The sequence below is a fragment of the Dendroctonus ponderosae genome, unplaced genomic scaffold (genome assembly GCF_020466585.1).
Source record: "Dendroctonus ponderosae isolate FM_Combo_2020 unplaced genomic scaffold, Dpon_F_20191213v2 Dpon_F_20191213_1, whole genome shotgun sequence".
NCBI lineage: Eukaryota > Metazoa > Arthropoda > Insecta > Coleoptera > Curculionidae > Dendroctonus > Dendroctonus ponderosae.
In genome coordinates, this window is record NW_026017110.1 from 43,272,852 (window position 1) to 43,297,381 (window position 24,530).

The following is a 24,530-nucleotide window of genomic DNA, read 5'->3' on the forward strand; positions in this document are numbered from 1 at the left end:
TCTTAGTCGGAAAGCACGGGAGATCACTTCGCCCACTGCCTCATCGCCTTTGATAATGTCCACCGCAGTTGTGGACGAAACGTCAGGAAGAAATTTCCATGGATCATGGCTTCAAAGCCCGGGAAACATTTCTAAATGTGATTTGACCGGCCGTAAAAGCCTTCATAGTCTGATTTATCTGACTTTTGCAACTTCTCAAAAAGAAAAGGATTGCCCACGCCAAGCAACAGATTGAGATAAAGTTTTGCTTCTAAACGTCTAACTTTGACCAAGAAAGCAGTATTGAAAAACTCTGTACAATATGTTTATTTAATTTTTCTTGGCTTATTTTATAACTTGCAATTTGTCCAAGAACCGACTGAGAACATATCCACAGTCAAAGCTAGGGAATATTTCAGCTCTGCGTAAAATTTGCGACACAGTGTATTTTAACCAAATTTGGCACAACTCCATTTCAGAGGAACCTTTATACTTAGAACCTAATTCACAATTATCTTAATTGCTTGCCATTAATTTGTAAAGCTAAGTTTGCACTGCATAAATGAATAAAGTCGATGTTCTGGCTGTTTTCTTACATTTGTTATTATACCCAAATCTCCTCATTTTATACTGTGACGTCGTTAAAAAATTACAGAGCACAAAAGACAGATGACGAAATGTTGAAACATTTTTTATAGCTAGTAAGTATTTTTATAGGTATTATTTTATGCAATTTATTGATTAATCTTCTCTGGTACATAAATGGCATCCCCTTTGCGAATCTTTCCAATTTTCAGAACCCTTAGATAAATCCCCATTCTGCCGTATTTAAATGGTCCGTCAGATTTCCGATACCTACAAGAACAACAAAAATTTCTGTAGCTTCCATTAAAACGCCCATCCTACTTTTCCAAAGTTTTCAAAGGTTCACGCTCTTTGCTCATTTCCCCATTTTCCGATACAGTCGATTGAATGCACCTCAAGCACTCGAGACACACTTTTGTGACAACATCGCCGATTTTCACATGCTCCCAATTGTCTTCATCGAATGCTTCGGGTCCTATTGGAAGAATTTACATATTAAAATCAAACAAAAAAAATTTGTTGTTTTCTAACCTTCGACAAATACGTTGGGTCTGAAGTTTTTAATGGAGACTTTCTGTTCTGCGCCAAGTCGACTGTTCAGATCGTCGATGGTTGATTTATTAATTAAGTGCAAAGCTGCCAGGTCGCTGAATATGCCCTAAAATAAATCAATTTTTTCAATTAGTGTACATCAATCTGGATACTAAGTACCGCCATGCTGTTGTCCATGTTTGTATAATGCGCAGCCCATTTTTTGTGGTCCTTTAGCACGTTACGCTCTTGGGAACCATCCCCATATCCCAATCTCAAACCTTCGGATTTATTGAGCAGATAATCGCTCAACCATTTCGCTACAACTTCGCCACAATCCGTACACCAAAATGCCTCATTTCCAAACGTACTGCCCCATGTAAGTGTGCTGAAAGTGTTAGAAAAACGCAGCTTCTTCTGATTTTGAAACGCATGCAATTGTTCAAAGTGCTCCCGTTTATTGTCACTTACACTTTAATGTCGTTTTTCGTTCTGGGCAAACTTAAATACAAATCTATTTTATTGGGAGCGCTCAGTATTATGCCGTTTTCTGCTGCTTGAATTCCAATTGTTACACTTTTGGGAAGTTGTCGAGCAGTTCGCACCTCTCTATCTTTGCTGGTATAGATTAGGAAAGATCTGGAAGTTTTTTGAAAAATGTGATTGATTTGTCAGTCATTTAAATTTAGAAAATTATTTATTATCATTATGTCACAATGTATTTTTAAAGAACTATAAATACACGGGTTTTGTCATACCATAACTTAAACTTCCGTTCATTTTTTTTATAAAGACTTTGTAGATATTTGTATAAGATGATATTCTATAAATAAAGCGGAGTAGGCCTGGGTAACTCAATGCAATTAATTTTTAGGAGTTGGCACAGTGCTACGCAAATGGCTTGGTGCGCCAACCCAACGCACCGGCGTAGTAACTCAGTTCCGTTGCTAGGAAAATGTTGATAACTGTTTTTACTTGATTCTAAATTTATTTAAAAAAATTAATTTTAAAATTTCAGAATTTTTCAGTTTTAACAAAGTTACTCTTATTTCTAAATGTTCAATTTTTGAAAAAATTACCTTAAAAATAATTTTTATTAAAACACTCGCCTCCTTCGTCACTGCAAAAAGTTTGAAATCCCTTTCCAGCTTCGAATATTTGTGACAAAAATAAAATTATTTTCTACCAAAAAACGAACTGAATAAGCGAATGTTTATAATAAATTATTTTGAAAACTCATCACTTCCATTCCTCTGACTATTGCAGAGTTTGTTAAAAAAATGTGGTTTTTCAGTTTTAACTGAGTTTTGCTTTGCTTTCTACTCAAAAATGCTCTATTTATAGAGTTTTACTTAAAAATATTGACGATCTGGATGTATTTTACTCGGAAAATTACAAGATACATTTATATCTTTGAAGGAATTTTACAGAACCTTTTTTCGTAGTCGAATTTGGGACAAACACAAACGAAAATAAATTTATCCCGCTTTTCGAAATTTAAAATTTAATTAAGGCAAAAACCGATCACAAAACTAAAAGTTAAAAAAAGAACGCAAAAAAATCTAATTTTCCGATGATTTTCTTTTTTCTGACAATAATTGGGTTTTTGCAGCCAAAAATGACAAAATTGACTTTGCTAGAAAATTTACCTCATTCATCGATTTGCAGAGAACTTTAGAAAATCCTTTTCGGCTTCAAATTTGGTACAAAAACCAAATAACTTTAGTCAGTTTTTCACCGCAAGTAATTAAGATTATCTTGAGAAAACGACCAGAGAGCAAAAGTTTACAAAATATAAGTTTCTTTAAAATTTCAGGTCATTACAGTTTTAGCAAAGTTTTTTTAAGCAATTCTCTACGCAAAAAACGCATTATTTTCTAGTTTTCCTTAACAATACTGATAATCTTCAGGTATTTTCCGCGAAAAATTATGAAGTAAATTTTATTAGAATACTTGCCTCCTTCCTCCCATTGAAAAAAGTTTCGAAATCCCTTTTTAGCTTCGAATTTGGGACAAGAATCAAATAACTTTCTATCAAAACACGAACAGAATCAGCGACAGTTTATAATAAATTATTTGGAAAACTCGTCACCTTTATTCCTCTGAAGACTGTAGAGCATGTTAAAAAATGAAGTTTTTTAGTTTGGACTGATTTTTTTGCATTACTTTCCACTCAAAAACCCTCAATTTTGTAGTTTCACTTAAAAATACAGACGATCTGGAGATCTTTTACGCGATACGACAAGATAAACTATAGCTTTGTAGGGATTTTACAAATACTTTTTTCAGCTTAGAATTCGGGACAAAAGCGAAAATAAATTTCTCTCGTTTTTTTCCGAAAATCATTAAGACTTTCTCAAATACCGACCATAAAAGTATTATTTTCTAATGATTTTCTTCTTTTCTGACAATAATGGGGTCTTTTCAGCCAAAAATTGCAAAATCAAATTTGTTAGTAAATTTGCCTCATTCATCGATTGCTTTTCACCGAAAGGAATTAACATTATCTTGAAAAAAACGGTCAGAGAGCAACAGTTTCCAAAAAATTATTTGGAAAATCCGCCGCCCTCAGCGCTCTGAAGATTTTTCAAGTTTCTTTAAAATTTTAGATCATTCCAGTTTTAGCAGTTTCTATTAAGCAATTCTTCCTACGCAAAAAACGTTTTATTTATAGTTTTACTTAAAATGCTGACAATTTTTAGGTATTTCCTGTGAAAATTATTTTAAAAAATATTCGCTCCGCTCCTGAACAGCTTTGTAAACATTTTTCTGGAACCTTTTGCAGCTTCGAATTTTGGACAAAACCCTAATAATTTTTTCTATATTTTTTCCCAAAAATATTTCCCCGAACAGAACAAGTGAAAGTTTATAATCAATTATTGGGAAAACTCGTCACTTTTGTCGATGTGAATAACTTGGTTTATTTAAATTCCGGTTTCTACACTTTTAGGTCTATATTTCTAAGCAAAACTCTCAGAAAACAGAACAACGCGTTTTTTCCTAACGTTTTACTGTAAAGTACTGGCAAACTGAGTCTTTTATGCAAAAAAGTTAATATGGATTTTCAAGAAAAGTCGTCGTCTTTACAGTTTGGTCTTCTTTATCGTCTTTTTTGAATACCCGTTTTACCTTTGAATTTGGGACAAAATCGAAACAATCGAATCAAGTAATCGATGTGAATCTTATATTTTATTTTATTGAAAGCTCAAGCTAGCACTCTTCAACCGCGCAGCATTCAATTTTATATCTACTTTTGAAACATCTTTTGATTCTATTTACTCTGCCACTCTAGCTTGTCGATTTTTGCCATCCAGCATTAATATAAAATGAAAAAAATCAATGGAAAATTTAGAAATATTTAAATTTAACCAACAATTATACATTCAGATCATTTACTCTCTACAATTTTGCCTAATTTGCCCATTAATTGTTTTATGGACACATTTACTTACTGTTTACTGCACTCACTCTTAAACCTCACCTGTCTCTGAGTTCAATGCTATTGTCGCGTTTCTCAATCTCCTTTACTCCTTTCTCTGTTACAAATAAGCGGTCAGCATTAATTCCCTTTGCGCTCTTTACTGGATAAATAATTAGGTCTTCCACTGTGCCAATTTTTCGCCATTTTTTCGGAATTTTTTCTTTGGCCAGTAGTTTCTTTAGTATCACTGCTCCTAAATGAAGCAAAAAATTGCATCAAAGTGGCTTTGATTTTGTGGTAAGTGACTTGCCAACTGGCGCTTACCTAAAACCGTTAGGACAACACTGCTAACACCAACAGCAACATGCAGTGTTACGTCTGCAGGCCTCATTTTACTAATGTTAAAAATTAAAGTTAATTTTCTTGAATGTTTACGATCGGATTTACGCTATCGCAGTTACGATAATTTTGGTCATGTGGTCCATAGGCGGCGGACTTTGCGAGCAGTAAAACCAAAATTTCCAGTTTTTCTAACTTTTATTTTGCTACGACACTAATTGCAATAAGCTTTCTGCATATGTACATTTCAACTGTTATTTAGATCTATATGTCTTATTTACATGGGATTTTAACAGTAGATAACGCTAAAAATAAACGCAGATCATTTTAATACTGTGGATAGTGGTTTGGAAATATGTACCTAAATTATGTAGTTTCTAAAGCAAGCTAAACTCCTGTATAAACTGCTAGTGTTTGATCAGGACGAAGACTTAGTGTTTGATGGTTCCGTTAGTGGCTGAGCTCAAGACACTCTTCGAGATGAAAACCGGGTCTCCTAACTTAATAATTCCTTCTACTTTCACTTCACAATTAATGCCCATTGTGGGTAACCTGCTTGGTCCATTGCTGAGACGATATCTGAAAGAAAAAATAGAAGACAGGATAAAGAAGTATGATGACTTGTTAAAAAAGAGTATATGCAGTCAATAATACACATTTCTACCCAGAAGGTGCACAAGAAATAACTCTTACTAACTTTTACAACTCGAATTATTATGCGGTCGAGATATGAAAAACTTACGTTTCCAGAGTTTTCAAGGGTTCCCTGTCTGAGCTTCGGTTCGCATTTTCCGGGTCGATCGTTGTCATTATGCACCTGAAATTACGCTTGTCTTACGTTCCATCCACTCACTAACTTCTTTAAAATTACCTGGTACATTCCTTAACGTTCCTTAACACAACGTCGCCAATTTTGATCCAATCCCAATCATCTTCGGCGTAAGCTTCCAGCTGGGGCCCATCCACGACCACATTGGGTCTAAAATTGTCCACAGAGACGCTAGAAGTCCCGATTCTTGCATTCAAGTCTCTCACTGAGGCATGGTTCACGAGTAACACAGCTGTGAGATCCGAATACAGGCCCTGAAAGTTTATGGCATTTTTTAAGGGATACAATTTTGGCTTTTGTCCTACTCACTGTTGAGCTATTGGTCAAATTCGTGTAATAATCCAGAATGGTTTTATGCGTTTTGCTGATGTTTCTGCTTCTGCTCGCATCGTGAAAGCCCAGCCTTAAACCGACGTCTTTGCCCAAGATGTATCTGGAAAACCAAGAAGCAGCTTCGTCTCCACAGTCAATGGCATAAATTTCTTCGCCTTTATGCAATCTGGAAATTATATTATATTTTTGACTTGTTGCGTTCCAGTCAGTTGTGTTGCTGTTTTTAATATACCTGATAAAGGACTCTTTGTTTTCATCTTTGATGGGTATTTGAACGTACAACGTTCTCATAGTAGGTACATCTACTGCCAAATATTTATCATCGTGCACTGAAACATCAATTAGGACCATTTTTGGGTAAGTGCGTGCTGTTCGAAACTCATTGTCCTTTTCCGAGTATACAACTAGACACCTAAAATTTGAACTGACCGTAAAAAATGTATTTTCATAAACAACTTTTTAAATTGAGGATGTCGAAAAATTTTGCGTTTACCTACTACTATAATGCAATGATCAAAAATGCATACTTTTCACTGTTTTAAATGCAAATTTTCTCAATATTGCTTAATCAAGCCTTATCTTAACTTGATTTTTCACTCTATTAGAGAACGCTTTTTTTCGAACATCCTCTCTACACTTACCTATCTCTGAGTTGCACCGCATCTTCGTCCTTAGTTTGGCGCAATCCATACTTGGTGCATTCGGCTTTATGCAGCTCAATTCGATGTCCACTTTTCAGCGGGAACAAGTTCAGTTTGGTCAATTTTCCCACCTCCTCCCATGTCCATGGGATGATTTCCTTTTTCTTCTTTTGATAAACGTATGCTCCCAGAGCGGCTATGAGGGAAGCCAGTGATACTAGAGTGATTTTCGTGCCGAGGCCCATGATTAGCAATAATGGGAATTAACTGAAAAGTTTGAAAAATCACCCTATAGATTTACACAAAAAATACATTTGTGTACCAACATAATCGGTTTTGCAAAACGTGATTTTATTCGTTTTTTACGTGAAGAGTTTTCCTAAGTTCCCGTGATGATTTAAAGCTTTCCATTCCAGGTAATTTTGTTGACATTTTTCCATAATTTTTTGAATCGAATCTTCCTAGTTTTTATTTATTTTAAGGTGAATAATTTGTTACTTTTATATGATTTTTTTGCAATCGTGTTTCGAGTTACTTTTCTCGTAGTTTAGGTTTTTGTTGTCGAGTTAAGCACCTTAATAAACATTTTTTCTTCAAGCTCAACCTGAATATTCAAATGTTTTATTAGCACCATCTATCTTATTTTCTGAGTTTTCTTGTATTTCTATTCTTAAAAATTGAGTCGTTTATTTACGTTTCTTGTTATCTTAATGAGTTCTTTTGTATTAAATTTAATCATTAATTCTTCAGTATCTTGCATTTTTATAGTAGCTGGAAATCCATGGATTTCTTAACTCTCCTAACAACAATTTAAAACTAGTTTTGAATGTTTTTTCAACATTTTTTACTTTTTGTGTATCTGTATCATATTAAGTTTTAAAGCCCAATTACATATAGATAAATACAGACATAATGTTTTGTATGTAATTGGTGACAATATCAATTTCATCAATCTTTCGTTACATTTTTAATTCATTTTTTTCATTCTTCACATCAGCGTTTGAAAGTTTTCAAATCTTCCTCGGCTATCCGACTTGCTTTCGTTGTTTTGCGATTTTGCCTACCGTTTTTTCCAATCTGCGTTATTCTTCCTGGTTCTGTAAAATATTAATCTTTTTGGTTGCATACCATCTATTTCTGGTGAACACCTTTTGGGAATGCTCACTTTCCTGATTAGTTTTTTATATTCATTATTCTATTTTACTTTTGGAAATTCTTTTGACTGTTTTCATTGTTGCTTTGCAGGTTGGATTTCGATAATTTTCCTAATTTTTGGTCTTGCCACTTCTGTATTGTTTTTGTATTAAATGTGCTATTGAGTTGTTTTCAATATCTTCTATAATCATTTCATTCTTATGTTGTTTTGTTCGGATTGGTTCTATTTTTGATATTCGTTTCAAAGCTTATTTGCATAAAATATATTTCTAACATTTTAAATTTTATGTTCGTCATTATAGAAATTTTATGAATACTTTTTATATTAGTTTTCCGGTTGGTTCTAGTTTCTAGACTATCTAGTTTCTAACCATCTTGACTGATTTAGCAGTTTTATGTTCTTTTCTTTTTCAGGTTTCTTTGGTCTTCTGTGTTCTAAAAGGAAGACGCTTTGCTTGGTTGCAGAGAAAATATTTGAATTAAATTTCATTTTCGTTTCGTCAATTTTTCAGATGAGCACTTCAAACAACTCAAATTTGGTTTTTACGTTCATCTAGTTATGATTGTTAAATTTTTAAAGGTAATATATATTCGTCACCTTTTCGTTGCGCTTCGTTTGTAATTCTTCTAAATTTTTGAATCCTACTGGTTTTTTACCATGGGATAATTTTTTCTGCTTTTTAGGTTCAAGCTATTTCTTTGCTGGCTTTCTCTTCTGAGCTTATTTTTTATAAGCTAATCCTTTTTTTAACTTTGCTTTATTCTTTCTAGTTCTGTATTATATTCATTTTTTGGTTGCATACAATATATTTTTGGTGAATACTTTTTGAGATTCGTCGCTTTCTTGATTATTCTTTTGCATTTATTAGTCTTCAAGTTCTCTTGGCTGTTTTTTGTTTGCTTTGGCAGTTTGGGATTTGATGTTTTTTCTTTGTTCTTACTACTTCTGTATATATATTTCTCACATTTTTTGAGTTTCTTATTATACGAATTTTATGAATATTGTTCGTCTTTAAGTTTCTTTTAAATCTCCAATTTCTTGCATAAGCGGATAGAAGCTTTCAAATTCTTCTTGATTGCTCGAATTGATTTCAATGATGTTGTTTTTCTTATTGATATTCAGTTTGTAATGGCCATTGATGTCTTCGATAATTGTTCAATACGCGTTTTATAATGGACAGTTGAGACTTTAGCTACTGCTGAATAATTTTTTGATCATTATACAGGGTGTCCCGTAAGCTCATGATCAAAAGGGTACTGCGATATTCTTTGGACCAAAAGAAGACAATATGACCTAACTTTTATTAACAAAAAATGTCTGGCTCCTCTGCTATTGATGGTCAAAGTTCTTCAAAAAAATTATCTTTTTCGAAATATCTGGAGAATGGTACGACGTATTTTAGTGAAACTCGCTGTGAATTTGTTCTTATTTAAGACTCATATTTTGATAAAACAATCGAGTTAAGCCGTTTTGGACAAGTGGTGAATTCTTGAGTGTCGTGGTACAAAAACTACCAGAACTTTTTAGTTGGAGGATGAAATCAAGTCATTTTTTTTTAGGTTGGTACACTAATCATTTGTTCACAATTTCGTGCTCTTTGTAAAATCTTGTAGCATTCATAGTTTTTGCGTAAAAAAAATATGTCTGTTTTCTAGTCACTTAGCAATGCTAGACATTTGCTGCAAATGAGGAAATACGACAAAATATTGATTCATTGATAAAAATTGCTAACACTTAATCTTTTTCGATTCAAACATGTCGTTACTATACTAATATACATGAAAAAAAATTGCATATGTAGATATTTATATTTAAAGCGTCTTAAACAGTTACCATTCTTGCCTTTGACTTGATTTCAGTCTGGGGTACATTTTTAGAACATTATGCATTTTTCTTCTACATTTTATTCTATTTGTAATTATGGATTCTTTAACTACTTAGTGTATTTTGTCATTTACATGGTAAACCTTTGACGTTCGAAAATAGCGTCGTGTTTTCACCAGATATTGATTATAAGGTTTTTGTTGCCTATCGACTTTTATTTCTTGGGTTTTTGTACTCTACAATTTCACTTTTTATACATTGGACACTTTGCATATTTTTCATTTCATTCATTTCCTTGAAATTAGTGTCAGTGGCATAAAATTTAAACCATCAGCCAGACGATCAAGGTTACAGTTACAATTCAGGTGAACGTTTCAGGAATGTGCGATTTTTTGCTTTAGAAAAACCTTCTGGAATATTATGTGATAAATACATTCCAATTACTAAACGCCTGGTATATAATAAAATGAATGTCGTCACAAGTTTGCATACTTAACAATAGATTCATAATTAGATCGTAGCTGGATTAATTAAATTTTGTATTAAAGTGCTTAAAGCGCTGAAAATTGCCAAATAACCGTTTGGGAAGGTCGTTCCGATGGTAATCACACGGGTAAACTTTAACACACTTTTAAACGAATGATCAGGTTTTATTATTTATTAGGTCATATTTATGAAAAAAATGACGCTTATTGTGATGCTAATGTATTCGTTGTTGGCATTGGCTAAATATTTGATTTAATGCGAGATAAAGTGCAATAGAAATTCTTATTTTGATACATAACCGTTCCAATTCATGTGATTTTTATATGGGTTTGGAACATTTTGTACTTCAGTTTGAAAACATAGATTGCAACCAATTGTTTCTACTACAGGGTGGTTAATTTGATAATTCAAGGCATTTTAAGAATCGATAGACCGTTAAAAATTGAAGCTAGTTTAATTTGATCTTTTGTTTTTTACTACAGCGATTGATTTTCAACTGATAACATCTGGTTTTTCTTGGCTGAGTTAGTCGTTATTCAATTGCTCATGTAAATAAATCATTATTTTCCTCATAAAAAAGAAACATCTCGTAAGCAACATATTCTCCCAAATATGATTTTTTTAGTTCTTATTTTGTATTTAATTAATTTCTAGATCTCTCGAGCCATTTTAGATAGATTTTTATTTCATCCAAATTTGTTTAACCTTTTCATTCAAATAAAGTACGCCGTATAAATTAAGCGAACATATCTCTTTTCTTCCAAATTAATCAGGAATTTAAATCGTTTTTATCTAAAGAAAAACCTGTGCTCAATTTTTTCTTATTTTAAATTTGTTCAACCATTTCCGCAAAATGAGTACCTACATTTGATTCTTTTAAGAAATCCGACTCAACTCAGCGTTTTTCAAATATTAGTAAAATTATTTTAAAATTCCTGCAATAAAAAATAGTGATTTAGGTACGAACTCTTTTATTTCTTAATAGAAGCAATAAATTAAATGTGAAATAATTTTTTTTTTAGTTTCAATAAAATATCTGTTACTTTTATTCTATTTTGATGAAATTCCGAATTGTTGAAGCTTCCAGTAGATAACGGTATATTAAATTCTGCTTAAGAAATAAGCGAAAACATTTTTCTTGTGCGTTGTAAATTCCAAATTCAACCTGTTTCTTTATCGTAAAATTGCTGTTAAAATATGGAATAGCAAAAGTTTGTTCTTAACTCAATTGAGAATAAATTATACAGTATGTTAAGAAAATCTAACAAATACCTATAAAAACCAAATTAAATTAAACAACTATTTAACTAGTTATAAACTGAACATTTTACTAATTTTTTAGCGTGACTAAATCTTACAATTTCCAAGAAAATTAGATTTTCAAGCAAATCACCATAAATCTCAAGTATAAATCAACTAAGGATCATTTACGAACGCAAAGTAACTGAAATGTAAATAGCAGTAATCCGATAATTCATATACTTTATTTTTTAAGTCTTAGCTTGCCTTTTTCATACTTTCCACCAATATTTTTAACTAACTGTTTATATGGATGCATTTGCATGACTATAATATTTTAGATAAATAAAAAACGCGCAAACATGTTGTTTACTGCCCATCAGATAACTATGGGGTAAATAAACCTTTATCTCCGACCTATAAGTCAATAATACACAGCAACTTTTTAAATTTATTTTCATTCAACCTAATTTGTACTCATATACATATATTATAATTGGAAAATCAATCAATGTAGCACGCGGATTTTTCCAAGCCTCTCGTACGATTATTGGTACGGAACTTTTCAGTTTTCCACCGGCAATTAATCAAATTCAGATAAAATTTACTCACCTTTCTAAATCAGAAGCACTTTTTAAAACACTACCTACAGTATCTACTGCTATTTTTGGGCGCCCAGTTATTGGATAGCAAACCACATGATTAAAATTGTCACTGTTGCGGTACGGCTTTCTCCTTCGGTGGTTCGCTGCATTTGCGCTCGGTTGAATCTATATTGTACCTTTTTTTCGCATTCGCTACAATGCCGAACAGAGAAGGATTATAATCTGAATTTGAAAACAAGGATGGCCGAGATCAGCGATATCACATGAGTACCATTTCGAATTTGTCCACAGAAACTAACTTGATTACACAAAAGTTAATTCGTTTGAACATTTTCCATCTACCATACACATACTTTGCCCCTGATAAAAATTATCAGTTAGGTACATAGCAAATAAACTGACGCTTATATAAATGTAACACGCCTAAATTGGATTAAATTAATTTTCAATTAACGAAATACATTGAACGGCGGATTTGAGATTGATTGAACAGTCTAGAATCGAATGTTGTTATTTGGTCAAGTGGATAATTGAACTAGATTCAACTCGTTTTAGTCTTGATTTTGCACATGTTAGCGCTTTTAATTCGGAAAGAAAATCTGCGAAATGAACCATTAATATACATTTTTATTGGATATCTAATAAAGCCAAATTATAAAAGCGTTGCAATACACTAAAAACATGTCTCACTGATTCCAATCTATCACTCTCTTCTCCTGCTCCATTTCACGCCAATTGGGCGAGTGCCTTTCAGCATTCAGCCAATTAAAATCGTCTATGCATCTCCAGTTGTTCACTTGCTTATCCAGGCCGGCATCTAAGAAGTGTTGATCGATGTTTTCATATCTCCAGTTGTAAGGAGCAACCGCTACTTTGCTGCAATCTTCCATTATCGCCCTACTTGTAACATGTAGATAGATCTCAATGTTTTGAGAAGAGTGCAGTCTTAATTGTTGGCAGGCTATTACTAGTGTTGAGTTGTTGCAATTTTCAGCAAATATTGAGGTGGAAACTGGGCCCGAGAATATTCTGCAGTTGTCGAGGTTGTTTAAATGCAAAGTGCTTGGGAATCCTTTAAGGTAAACCGTGCAGTTCGAGAGTTTTTCCAGAGACACATCCTTTTTCGCCACTTGGTCTGGACAAAGAGATAGAACTTTATTTGCGCTGTCGTAAAAACCACATTCTATGTTATTGTCGTGTACTTTGCTGGACGACAAACTACCGTTTTGTGGCTTGTTGCTGAAATCTACCAAATCCACCCCCTGGCTCTTTTCCTCGTCCTTCAGCTTGATTTTGTTCTTGAATCCAAATTTCTTTTTCGGCAAAAGATTGTTCTCCAGCTCCTTTGCTCTAATGCTCAACGCTTGAAGCGTGCTTTGGCATTTTTGCAAGTAGTAATTGCAAAGAAATAAATTCGAAGCAGCAACATATTTCTGAACAACCAATATTTCCTTGGAAATTATATTGAAATGTTCTGGAAGTTCATTTTTGGAAAGAGTTTGTGACTTCTTCAACATGGCCTCAATGAAACTGATTTTCTCATTAAACGTCTTCTCGAAGAAATCCAGCTGCTCATTGGCAGCACTTATAGATTTCTTCGATTCCTGCTTTCTTTGAATATTCATCTGGCGTTCTACTTCGCGGTTCTTCATCGCACTAATCCGGTCGGCTCCCTCACTTATTAGTTCCATTTTTAAATTTTTGTACAAAAAGCTACGTTACGACTACAGCTTCCTGAGTACTAAATTATGATTGCTATTTTTTGTTAAGAGTTTTCTGTATCTCCTCTTTTGTCATTCGATATAGGGGCTTATCGGCCTCAGTGGCTGCTTGTAACACGTTCAAGAGTCGTTGCTTTTGGCTCAAAACGACTTTTTGATCGCGCTCTATTCCTGGATAGTCCTAAAATGTTAAACACATTGTCTGATTTGAGCGGAATTATTGGAACTTGTGGGGCTCACCTTTAATTTGCTCGAATCCTGACTAGCTGTAGTTGCTATCAGCAAAAGATATCCAGCCCCTGTTAAAGATGTCAGCCAAAATATTGACTTGATCAGTCTATTCGGTTCCATTAATGCTGAAAGAGGTTAATTGAATTATTCATCTTTGGCTTGTTGATTTGCTAGATTGTTACCTGTTGGGCATCCCAATAAGCTTGATCAATTTCTCTAACTTTACAATTCGAACTAATTAATTCACCAGTCTTGTAGTACGCTTCTAATACAGACGGGTAGCTGTCTCGGAGATATTTTCTTGTCTCTGGAATGCGGAAAAATTATGTTTTCCTTATTTAAACATCCATCATATATTGCACCCATTAACATGCTCATACGTAACCACGCTTTTATTACCACAATATATTGGCATTTTTCTGTAAATTAACTCAAACCACCAATAAAAAGCCCCAGATTCTTAGTTAGTTTCCAAAAATAGGCTGTAGAAAGAAAAGTGTGGCTCACCTCGGTCTTGGTTAACTTTCGTCCAACCGTAATATGTAAATGCAAAAGCGACGGCTTCGGCAACAAATGCGATGGCAGCAGTTCGTCTAATCCACTTTCGCACCTGAGGTTTTGGTTTCTTCACAAGCATAATTTTTTACTATTTTTGGGCATATTTATTGGTTGTCCAGGAAATTGTCAGCACTTGTCAGAGCTTTGACCACAGAAAAGACAAATTCTCACCACAGATCGCAGAGGTTAGACACACAGACTCTGTGATCTGTGGTTCTGACTTCTCACTCTTCTCCAATATTGACCACGTGTAGTTTCTTCTTAATGGTGATGCCATATGTATAGGCGACAAATAAGATAATGAGACCCAATTCTATAATTCTATGAATTTAATACTGTCTATTTTGAAAATCCTAACTTGTTTAAAAATTTTCCATCAATATCAAGAATTCAGCGAACTGCATCAGTGATTATGATTACTAATTATCCTTCAAGTGTCTCAAGATTTTTTCTTTGTAAGCATATTTTTTATACTTGCTTCAATGTTTTAGTACCCTCCGAATTTCCTGCTTTCTCATCAAAATAATAGTAGTATAACTAATCTAAATACCTACTGAACATGTATGTAAGTTACATGTACATTTTCTAAATCCCTTCACAGTATAAAAAAAATGTTAGTCTCCCTCATGAGTGACGTAACCTGCGTGAGGACCAACGTTTTCGTCAACGTTCTTCGTCAGTGGTGTTCTGTGTTTGTCAAATTCTAGAATTGCAGATTCCACAGATCATGTCAATAGTATGTAGTCTGTGCCACAGATGTAACCTCACAATTTGGGAACAAAACTGTCAAAACTTAGAAATTTCAAAAATTTAATTTAAATTTTATCCCGTTTAAATTGCCAGCTTTATCCACATAAAACTACTCTCGTGTCCTCAAGGTAGGTCCATCTAGAAGAAATCGAAGTATTAGCAATTTATGATTCTACTTGAGGATTTGGGTGCAGTGTAGAATGTATACGATTTATTCATAAAAAAAACCCTTAACATTCAACATATAGCCTGACCCTTGATAGTATGAACATTTCGCGTTAATTTACGTTATATATTTCATTGCCACAATTAGTTGAATTATATGTAGTTGCAAATATAGGTCATATAGTAAGTAGCATACATTACTGAAACGTCGATATATTCCTATGAATAGGTTGTTGCAATTGTATCATTCTCTTAAGTTCTTCAACCGTAAATTCCGTCTTCTTTCTATGGATCTTTTGCCCGTTATTTTCTCCTGGATAATAAGTTGCTGTAACTGCTATTTATCTCCCCTCATGACATGTCCCCAGTATTGCAAAAAATATTGAATAAAACTGGCAATTACAAACAATCTACGGGGTGTCCCATTTTCTACACTTTCACTGAAATGAAGTGTCCCATGGTTAAAAGCCTGTATTTTTTTGTTTTTTAATCATTTCTTTACAACTTTAGATCGAAATAAATGTTTCAGAATAAGAAACTGCCTTCTGAAAGTCGTCGTTGCCTCGTTTACCGAACACCCTACCTAAAAACTTCGCTGAAGTCTACGACCGGGCTGAAATTAAATAGCAAATCAATACCCTCGTAATATTAAAATTTGAAAATATTCTTTTTTACATAACGTCCAACCACATATTCATATCAACCGTTTCAACTTCGTTTTATTTAAGTAAATAGATACATGCCGGCTCGTCTTATATGGAACACAGTGAATATCAATAAATGCTTTAATTTGTTGTAGAATTGTTGTTGATATTAAGTATATGGCGTGGAGATCCCATGGACGAAGCAACGTCGAAATGGTGCGAAACCTGAGAGGTACAATAATGCACTAAAACTTTTCCCAAGGTTCTTATTGGAAGCGTTGCTCTTTTAGGAAATGGCATTATTAAATCGGATATTATTGAACAAGCGATGCTTTCGATAGATCGAAGCAACTACTCAAAACACCATCCTTTTATGGATGCGCCTCAGTCCATCGGTTATGGGGTCACCATTAGCGCTCCTCACATGCACGCGCACGCCTTAGAACTACTGAAAGATCAACTTGTAAATGGTACTCGAGCATTGGATGTTGGTTCCGGAAGTGGTTATTTAACGGCCTGTATGGCCAAAGTCATGGGTTCTAAAGGGTATGTAACCCAGGTATTTGCGACAAAAATTTCCGCGCCACGCATGCAACTAGATATTTTTGAATGCTTAATCCAACTATCATTTCTACAGAGTAGCTGTTGGCATTGATCATATGCCCGAACTGATAGAACTCGCAAAGCAAAATGTCTCGAAAGAGGATTCGGATCTGTTGAGTTCTGGTCAAGTTCAATTCATCACCGGCGACGGTAGGCTCGGACATGAACAAATGGCTCCTTATGATGCCATTCATGTTGGCGCTGCCGCTTCCAATTTACCACAAGCTTTAATCGACCAATTGAAGGTGTGGAAGGGCTTTTAATTTAAAGTGCCTCCATTTGATTGTATTACTCGATAGGTTGGTGGCCGCCTAATAGTGCCCGTAGGACCGGAAGGGGGTGATCAACAATTGGAGCAAATAGACAAATTAGCAGATGGATCCATAACTAGGAAAGTTCTAATGGGAGTCGTTTATGTACCGCTTACAGATAAAGACCATCAATGGCCCGGAGCTTATTGACGGCTCATGAATTGGAGAGTGTAGCGTTTTCTTTATTTCTTTTCTCGATATGTGTTATTATTGTTTAACTAGGTGAAAGTATTTAATCGGCTAAGGGCCAGAAATGTCACAAAAATCAATTGTATTTAATGCGTCGAGATGGTGATAATAATAAAATCGCACTTTACCACTGTCTATTCATATTTGAGTCGTTCTCTACCTTACATTCATAGTTTATGGATTTTTTTCAACCATACAGGTTTTTTTAAGTTCCCATTTGTATGCCCTAAATAACTTGCGTTAATGTAGAAAATTTTAATCATACCTAGTAATTGGAAATAAATTTCAAAAACAATTTCTCTCTAAAAGCACATGGAATATTTAGAACAGTTCCTTTCAAGATTTGAATCTTAAACTTATACACATCTAAAGTAATAACAGGGTGATTGAAAATTGCCCTCATTCCTCTAATGTTGTCTGGGGCCATCTAGGACTACAGAAAAAATAATTTTCAAAAATCAATGACAAATTCGCAAAAATTTGGCACCAATGTTATAACCAATAACAGGAATAATACACATTCCTTATAATAAGTTTCTTTATTCATTTTTCAAAAATAGTTATATACAAACGAGAATATAATGATAAATGTTAGATGCAGGGTGAGTCTTAATTAGGTGTTCAAGTTGTTATAGCGGATTCTACAATAAAAAATAATGTTAATATGATAAATGAAACAAGGTCCGGAAACAGGGTGTTAAAGATTTATTGAACGATTTGAAATTTATCAATATGTATATGTTACCGGCAATGTGCAAAATGCCTAGGTATTCTGCAAACTGACCAACTCTCCAGTTGTTTTTCAGAATCGCTGCTACTTTGAGCAATCTGCACATTGACTACAGATCAATCTACTTGCAATCTACAGATTGACGAAGATACCGTAGTCAATGTGCAGATTGCCCAAAGTAGCGATTCTGCGAAATGCCTGGCGAGTTGGTCAGTTTGTAGAATGCCTAGGCATTTTGCACATTGCCGGCAACATATATAAACATTGACAGATAATTCATGTGTAAACAATAATTTTACTAATAAATTATTATTTAGTATTAAACAATTAAACTGCAACTGAAATAAACGGAACACTAAAGTAAATGTTCCAAAGCCCCTTAATTTTTATAGGATATATTAATTAATCTGATTTTTTTAATGAATTTTAAACACCCAATATTTTCGGACTTTCGTTACCAAACCAACAAAATTTTTGAAGGTACAATCTACTGCAAGTGTGTACACCCAATTAGGTCTCACGCTGCATACAAAGTACATAACTGAAATGAGCTAGTTTGGTTTGTCACAAAGTGAACGCATTGGCAACATGAAAAGTATAAACGTGACAATGGCAAAACTATTTGTACATAGAAAAGAACGTACAAAAGTACACATATATAATAAATAATAATCAAATTAACCAGTGCAAATTGTGGCTATAAATAGTTGAGTTTGGATATTTTTTCCTTCACCTTTCCATCTCATTATTAATTTAATAATGTATGCGACAATGTTGTTGCGCTCTATCAGACAAGTTCCTGAAAATTAGCTTTATGCTCTTTATAAAATGTTGCGTTGATTTTTTAATTTAAAACTTCTTAAACTGAGTAAAGTGTTTAAAATAAATAAAAACTACTCGATCCACTATAATAAATTTATTTTTAACGATCAGCTAAGTGTAAACTTGCAATAGCAAAAATTACTTCTATGAATAAGTAAAAATAGAACGAATACTGTCCGGAGATCATTAAATATCCAAACTCAATACGAAAATTGTATTTTCAATTATAACCTTCTACCTTATAAATTATCACATATTAGATTTTTGGAAAAGTGCTTCAGTTCATTTGGGAAGATGATTAAATGAACATTCCGGGTCTTTACAGGTTCCATTTACTTCGAAAGGGCATATGATTCCGAAAGGATCTAGATCATCTTGCCTAGAATTGAAAAAATGTTAACGGCTCATTAACAATTCGTAGAATGTTATTTGTTTGGTCGAAAGTAAAAACCCCAGATATTTTGAAGCAATTCATCAAACACAATTAATTCATTTCTTCTACGACATGATGATCTTGAGCCTGTAAAAGTAGAATATTTATATATTCCGACGCACATTGATTTTTGGACATAAACGTAACACGTTTTTGAGCGACACCAAGCTATGACTCGAGCTACTTTTATGACCAGGTGAGAATTGCTGAGAACATCGACGCGGCCTAATATAAAAAAGCCGCAGAAAGCAAGTAATAAAACGAACCAAAACGATTGTGATTTTTTTACAGTTACTCGTAAGAGTGTTTTGCACAGTGTTTGTTTGTTTTGTAAGATACATGTTATTTGAACTGGAAAATGCAGAGAATTTACTAAAATCTGAACGTCAAATTGCGTTATACAATAACATGCAATTACGTCTAAAAGAAAAAATAAGCCATTTAACAAGGCTGAATTTGTAAGCACACACAGAGTTAGGACGGGTCAAGACATATTTATTTAAATATTAGGAGTTTGTTTGCGGAAAAATCTGGAAATGGCCGATTGATTAAAATGGAAACAAACAAAAATAGCATACCAATATAAAAGTTAAAATTGTTAGCTATTAAGATTCTAACAATAGAAAAGTAGAACTTAAAATTTTTGCAACACTTCTGTTGCTAACATAACTCCTGTTATCGTTTGTCTTATATTTCACCTATAAAATTCACGTAGAGAAATCGCTTTTTTTGGTTTGTTTAGCTTTGCATCGAATACATACAACCACTACATTTAACTTCAGTTTACTTTCTACTTAAAACATGCTGTCCATACATACGGCGCGAAAACGAAAATCTAAGGAGTTTAAATTTGCATGCGTAGATGTGATGAAACTTTTCCTTTTGATACACCTATTTGGGAAAACATTCTCTGTCGAATTATTCGCGAATAGTGTGAGATATAGATTTTAGCCAGTAATTTTATATAATTTCCAAAGTAAAGCGCCGAAAGCGTTCTAACGAAAATAATCTAGAACTTGAGACCCAACTTTTACTTTTTCGGGAATTGTGAACTATTTTCAGGTGTTGCTTACTTAAAAATTAGCCTATTTACCGGGGCTCATTGAACCTATTTTAAATAGTATAGTAATGAGCCAAATGGTGCCAACAATAAAAAATAGTAATCGGAAAACAGAATTGCATGGTAAACGGTCAACAATTTGTACATGTGTTTTGATTTCTGCTGTATTTTTTTATTAAATTGACCCCTTCAAGATTCATGGTCCACGTTAATTATAATGCAGCATAATTCAAAAACGAGACACAAAAAACTTATATTATGTAAAATTTAATTTATCAAACAAAACACTGCGACTTGCCGTCTTTTCCAAAAAAACAAACCCTCGAATTTGTTCCAACCCACACATTCTCTCTGTTTAATATTTCAGAACCAATTATCGAACAGATTTTCTACTGACCTGGACATGCAATCCAATGGAGATATGTATTTATTTCTCTGTGGCGTTCGGCGCTCAAACTGTTCCGAACATTCATTCCGTGCGATTTGCTTTTGAGTTTTCTTGATAATTTGATCAATATCATTTGGATCAATAATACTGTCTTGATTATCCGCACATTTCAGATCACCGACTAAGCTATTTTGTGAATTGTTGTCCTCAATCGATCCGGAAATATCCTGCTGCAAACTTGATATGATGTTACAACAGATATTTGCATTATTTGTTGATTGAAGTTCGTTAGACGAGGAGCCAATGAGTTCCAAGCGGGAATGGTTGGACATACTGAAATCAATTCCAAATATGACTGTCCTTCATGAGAATTGATACCCCAGATCAACCCACCTTAAATCAATGTTAGTTTTCTTCTCTTCAAGTTGTTTGATGGAGTCCAACAGATTGTTGTGTAAAAGCTCCTGCTTTTTTCTAACTTCTGTCACCTGATTAATTAATTTTTCGACTTCCAGTTCGCAATCCTTCTGCTCTTTAATTACGCCGTTCAGATTTTTTATCAATGGCCGCAGACATTTGTATTTGTCTCCCATCTGTAATCTTTTTATATGGAAAATTTAAGGCGTTGGGATTTCGCTCTGTCAGTAACAGTTGTTGCATGCTGATTTTTTCCTCAAAATTTAAGCATTCGAAATATTATTAGTCAGCATACGTGTACAGTGGGATTTTTAAATAGAATACATTTTTATTTCAACTTTTTACATTAACATTCTTAATAATCACCGACAAGACAGCAAAATTCTTGCCGATTATTCAAATTTCAAGTAAATTTTGAAGGTATTAAATTTATTCGTTAAAAAAATTCGCCCAGTTGAAAACAACAAAATCACTTAAACTATGTACTTAATACAAGACATTATGCGATTGCATCTAATCATAATTTGATAATGTTTAAAAACAAAAGAAAATCAACAGTACCTTCCATTACTTTGGACCTGCAGCTGCTTCAAAATATTCCTCATATGCTGAGTCTGCCGTCTTTTTTCTTTGCTCCTCTCCGCAGCGGTTAATTCTTGAGATCTGAATTCGTTGAGGCGTGCTTCCGTTTTCGGGGACAGTTGTACACCCCCAAATTCTTCAGTCTGTGTTGACTGATCTCTAATTTCTCGTTTAGTTTCGGTTTTTATGGGAGAAACGGGCTGAACACAGTCTTTTGTTTCCACATTTTTCACGTTGTTTAACTCGGGAACTACGGCACAACTTTGCTGATTTTTGTCGTCGATCTTGACCGCTGTGGTTTGAATTTGAAGCTGTTTAATTACAGTTTTAGGTACTTGAGGTGCGCTAAATTTTGATTTGTTTTCCAATTTCTCTGTTAGATGTTTACGTCTTTGGGCATTTTTTTGCCGAAGTAAATCCTGCAACTTTCGGTATTCCTCTCTCTTCGTTGCTGGTAAGAAATTCAAGACCGATTTATCCAGTTTTGATGTGCCAAGAACCTTGTTATTGAAGGAAATTTTTTCAATTTGTCGCGAAGTCGCAGTAATTTTAGTTTTAGATGGAGCTGTAACCGCAAGTTTGGGTTTAGGCTTTGGAGCAGTTGCTGTTGTATTGGATGAAGCGGCGGCCACTGCATTTTTGTTTGGGATTTCAGCAGTCTTTTTACTTGGAACAGGTTCAGTGGCTTTTAAATGTTCCACTTTCGCTCTTTCCTCCTTTAAAAACCGTTCTATTGTATTTTCAAAAGTGGTTTCGGTTTTATTAACCGTCGAATCCACTTCAGTACTTGATATCACAGCATGGACTTCAGGTACATTTTCGACTTTTTTTGGTGATTTACCAGGGCTGCCAGAACTCAGTTCCCAGTCTGAATCCGAATCGGAGTTAGAATTTACGCATATTATCAGGGGTTTTACTGTAGTCGTAACTAAAGGTTTTAAGGCAACCTTCTCCTGCGAAATACTTCTTCTCACGATGGCTCTAACATTGTTAGTTCTTTTGTATCTGTTGTTTTCTATGCCATTTGAAATTGTGTTTATTTTTTGTTGAGTCATTGGATAAGATGATGTGGGTAGTGCGCATTCAATTTCGCTAATTTTTCTGGACATTGAAGCAAGTAATAGCGCCCTTAAGACATCAACATCCTCATCTTCTTCTGGAGGATTGGTTGACTTGTGTTCTAAATTACTGTTTGCATCATGCGATACGTGAGGTATATTTCCTAGAGTGTCGTTGTGTGTTTCACAGTTATTACTAATATTTTCCTTACTACCTTCATTGTTTCTAGCCTTTCTGGATTTAGCACCATTAGGATATTTATTTTGTATTGCTGTTTTTAGTGCTTCCAGCCTAAGTTGTATCAGCTCATTATCTAGGTCATCCTTAGATGAATTTAAGTTGTTGTCAATATTCTCTTGAATACTTTCAGCGCTGCTCGTATCATGTGCCATTAAATCTATTAAGGTGATCGAAGGGTCTGGAGTGGAATTCACAGTCATAATGTTCGGTGATAAATTATTGTCGGTCGCATCTGAGTCACGGCCAGTGTTGTTTACCATTGCTCTGAGTCGAGTTTTCAGGCTATTTCTAGATATGACATCTTTAGAGTCTAGTTGTACAGTTGCCTTTAGCTGAAGCTTGAGCCTACATGCCTCCAAGGAATCATTATCACTACTATTCGAATCAGGGGGTTTCTTGCGATGCTTTTTTTGACGATCCACCTTATGAGAGAAGCATTTTTTGCGTTTTCTTTGATTTTTCACTTTCAAAGTAGTCTCTTCGAAGTCTGACACGCTGCTTAAAGATAAATCGTGTAAGTTATCGCTATGATAATGGAACTTACCAGATTTGTGGGTCGGTAAACTTAAAGACACATCCGAAATGTCTTCCAAATCGTCCGAAAAAATTTCGCCCTCCTCAGGGCTGTCTTCCAAACTCGCGCATTTTTCTGATGAGATTTTCATTGCCACCGTGCTGCTTTAAGTACACTTTTTAGCGGACATTTGCAAAATTTTTCCCACAGTGTGGAAACGTCAGAAATATAACCTCGAAGATTGACACGCAGCGTTGCTCCACCAGTTCAGGTGTTCTGTGTGCCCGACCAAGAACTTCGAAAGCGGTAGAATCATAGAACAAAGCTTATATAGAATGGATCAAGGAAAAACGATAGATTTAAATATAAAACGGTAGATAATTTAATGTATTTAAATTTCTGTTTTTCGAATTTTTTAAGCGGTTTTCAAAAGTGCTTTTGAACAAAGAACAAACAAGATATTTGATTTCATAAAAATATTTGATTTAAATAACTTAATTTGGATAAAATAAGACTAAAATAACCGAATTTTGCCAGAGATTAGTAGACTACTATCTCTGGTTTTACTTACTACTTTGCCGCAACTTGTCAAATGAGAGGATAGATGGCAGCATGCTACCAAAATGGGCTTCAGGTGAAAAAATATTTTTGAAAAGTTTCTACAAAGTAGTAAAATGTGCGCACTGGATGTCGAAAGAGCGTTCGACAGAGTGTGGAGAGACGGTCTCATCTATAAGATGATAAAAATAGGTATTAACAAGAAACTGTGCCAGTTAATAGACAGTTATATTTGCAGAAGGGGCTTCAGCGTCAAAGTTGGAGGTCACCGGTCAGAAACCAGAAGCACGGAGGCAGGAGTACCGCAAGGAGCAGTGCTCTCCCCCCTGCTATACAATATATACACAAGCGACATCCCAAGACCTGCTAATACGACCCTGGCACTCTTTGCAGATGATACGGCCCTTCTGACATCCTCATGTCGCAAGGACTGCATCAGGCAGCAGCTACAGCTTGCAATTGACAAACTACATCAGTGGTTCATCATGTGGAAGCTGAAGATAAATGCAGAGAAGAGTCAGGCCATACTTATTGGCAGGAAGCAGGACAGTGTCGATGGCAACATCACCATAGAGGGACAAAACATC

General features: G+C 34.3%; 5 protein-coding genes across 11 annotated transcripts; 1 reads left to right on the forward strand and 4 right to left on the reverse strand.

Moving 5' to 3' along the window:
• Positions 1–288: 288 nt before the first annotated feature.
• Positions 289–4,974, reverse strand: LOC109533554 (mitochondrial amidoxime reducing component 2). 2 transcript variants are annotated; one of them, XM_048660523.1, is made up of 7 exons: positions 4,841–4,974; positions 4,577–4,769; positions 1,567–1,734; positions 1,276–1,465; positions 1,096–1,222; positions 886–1,039; positions 289–834 (listed from the first exon to the last, which is right to left on the reverse strand). In XM_048660523.1, the coding sequence occupies exons 1-7, from the start codon at positions 4,905–4,907 to the stop codon at positions 714–716; spliced, it is 1,020 nt and encodes a 339-aa protein (XP_048516480.1). In that variant the 5' UTR covers positions 4,908–4,974; the 3' UTR covers positions 289–713. The 2 variants fall into 2 exon arrangements, with proteins under 2 accessions (XP_048516480.1, XP_048516479.1); XM_048660522.1 differs by having other exon boundaries at positions 1,276–1,483; positions 4,841–4,972.
• A 60-nt stretch (positions 4,975–5,034) lies between these two features.
• On the reverse strand, positions 5,035–12,300 carry LOC109543511 (mitochondrial amidoxime reducing component 2). 4 transcript variants are annotated; one of them, XR_007280201.1, is made up of 8 exons: positions 11,976–12,300; positions 6,659–6,925; positions 6,250–6,441; positions 5,994–6,183; positions 5,727–5,938; positions 5,598–5,672; positions 5,217–5,434; positions 5,035–5,160 (listed from the first exon to the last, which is right to left on the reverse strand). XR_007280201.1 is itself a non-coding variant. In XM_048660520.1 (7 exons), the coding sequence occupies exons 2-7, from the start codon at positions 6,901–6,903 to the stop codon at positions 5,287–5,289; spliced, it is 1,062 nt and encodes a 353-aa protein (XP_048516477.1). In that variant the 5' UTR covers positions 6,904–6,925; positions 11,976–12,300; the 3' UTR covers positions 5,035–5,286. The 4 variants fall into 4 exon arrangements, 2 of the variants coding, with proteins under 2 accessions (XP_048516477.1, XP_048516478.1); XR_007280202.1 differs by having other exon boundaries at positions 6,250–6,429; positions 11,976–12,296; XM_048660520.1 differs by having other exon boundaries at positions 5,035–5,434.
• A 275-nt stretch (positions 12,301–12,575) lies between these two features.
• On the reverse strand, positions 12,576–14,639 carry LOC109545089 (tubulin-specific chaperone C). The gene is made up of 4 exons (XM_019915580.2): positions 14,428–14,639; positions 14,103–14,227; positions 13,930–14,045; positions 12,576–13,870 (listed from the first exon to the last, which is right to left on the reverse strand). The coding sequence occupies exon 4, from the start codon at positions 13,657–13,659 to the stop codon at positions 12,655–12,657; it is 1,005 nt and encodes a 334-aa protein (XP_019771139.2). The 5' UTR covers positions 13,660–13,870; positions 13,930–14,045; positions 14,103–14,227; positions 14,428–14,639; the 3' UTR covers positions 12,576–12,654.
• A 628-nt stretch (positions 14,640–15,267) lies between these two features.
• On the forward strand, positions 15,268–17,275 carry LOC109545090 (protein-L-isoaspartate(D-aspartate) O-methyltransferase). 2 transcript variants are annotated; one of them, XM_019915582.2, is made up of 5 exons: positions 15,268–15,356; positions 16,193–16,269; positions 16,328–16,583; positions 16,675–16,885; positions 16,940–17,275. In XM_019915582.2, the coding sequence occupies exons 2-5, from the start codon at positions 16,215–16,217 to the stop codon at positions 17,099–17,101; spliced, it is 684 nt and encodes a 227-aa protein (XP_019771141.2). In that variant the 5' UTR covers positions 15,268–15,356; positions 16,193–16,214; the 3' UTR covers positions 17,102–17,275. The 2 variants fall into 2 exon arrangements, with proteins under 2 accessions (XP_019771141.2, XP_019771142.2); XM_019915583.2 differs by lacking the exon at positions 15,268–15,356 and adding an exon at positions 15,490–15,576.
• Positions 15,289–23,679, reverse strand: LOC109545093. Of its 2 annotated transcripts, none has more exons than XM_048660519.1 (4): positions 21,552–23,679; positions 20,967–21,173; positions 20,583–20,906; positions 15,289–15,366 (listed from the first exon to the last, which is right to left on the reverse strand). In XM_048660519.1, the coding sequence occupies exons 1-4, from the start codon at positions 23,534–23,536 to the stop codon at positions 15,324–15,326; spliced, it is 2,559 nt and encodes an 852-aa protein (XP_048516476.1). In that variant the 5' UTR covers positions 23,537–23,679; the 3' UTR covers positions 15,289–15,323. The 2 variants fall into 2 exon arrangements, with proteins under 2 accessions (XP_048516476.1, XP_048516475.1); XM_048660518.1 differs by lacking the exon at positions 15,289–15,366 and adding an exon at positions 17,665–19,071.
• Positions 23,680–24,530: the final 851 nt, after the last annotated feature.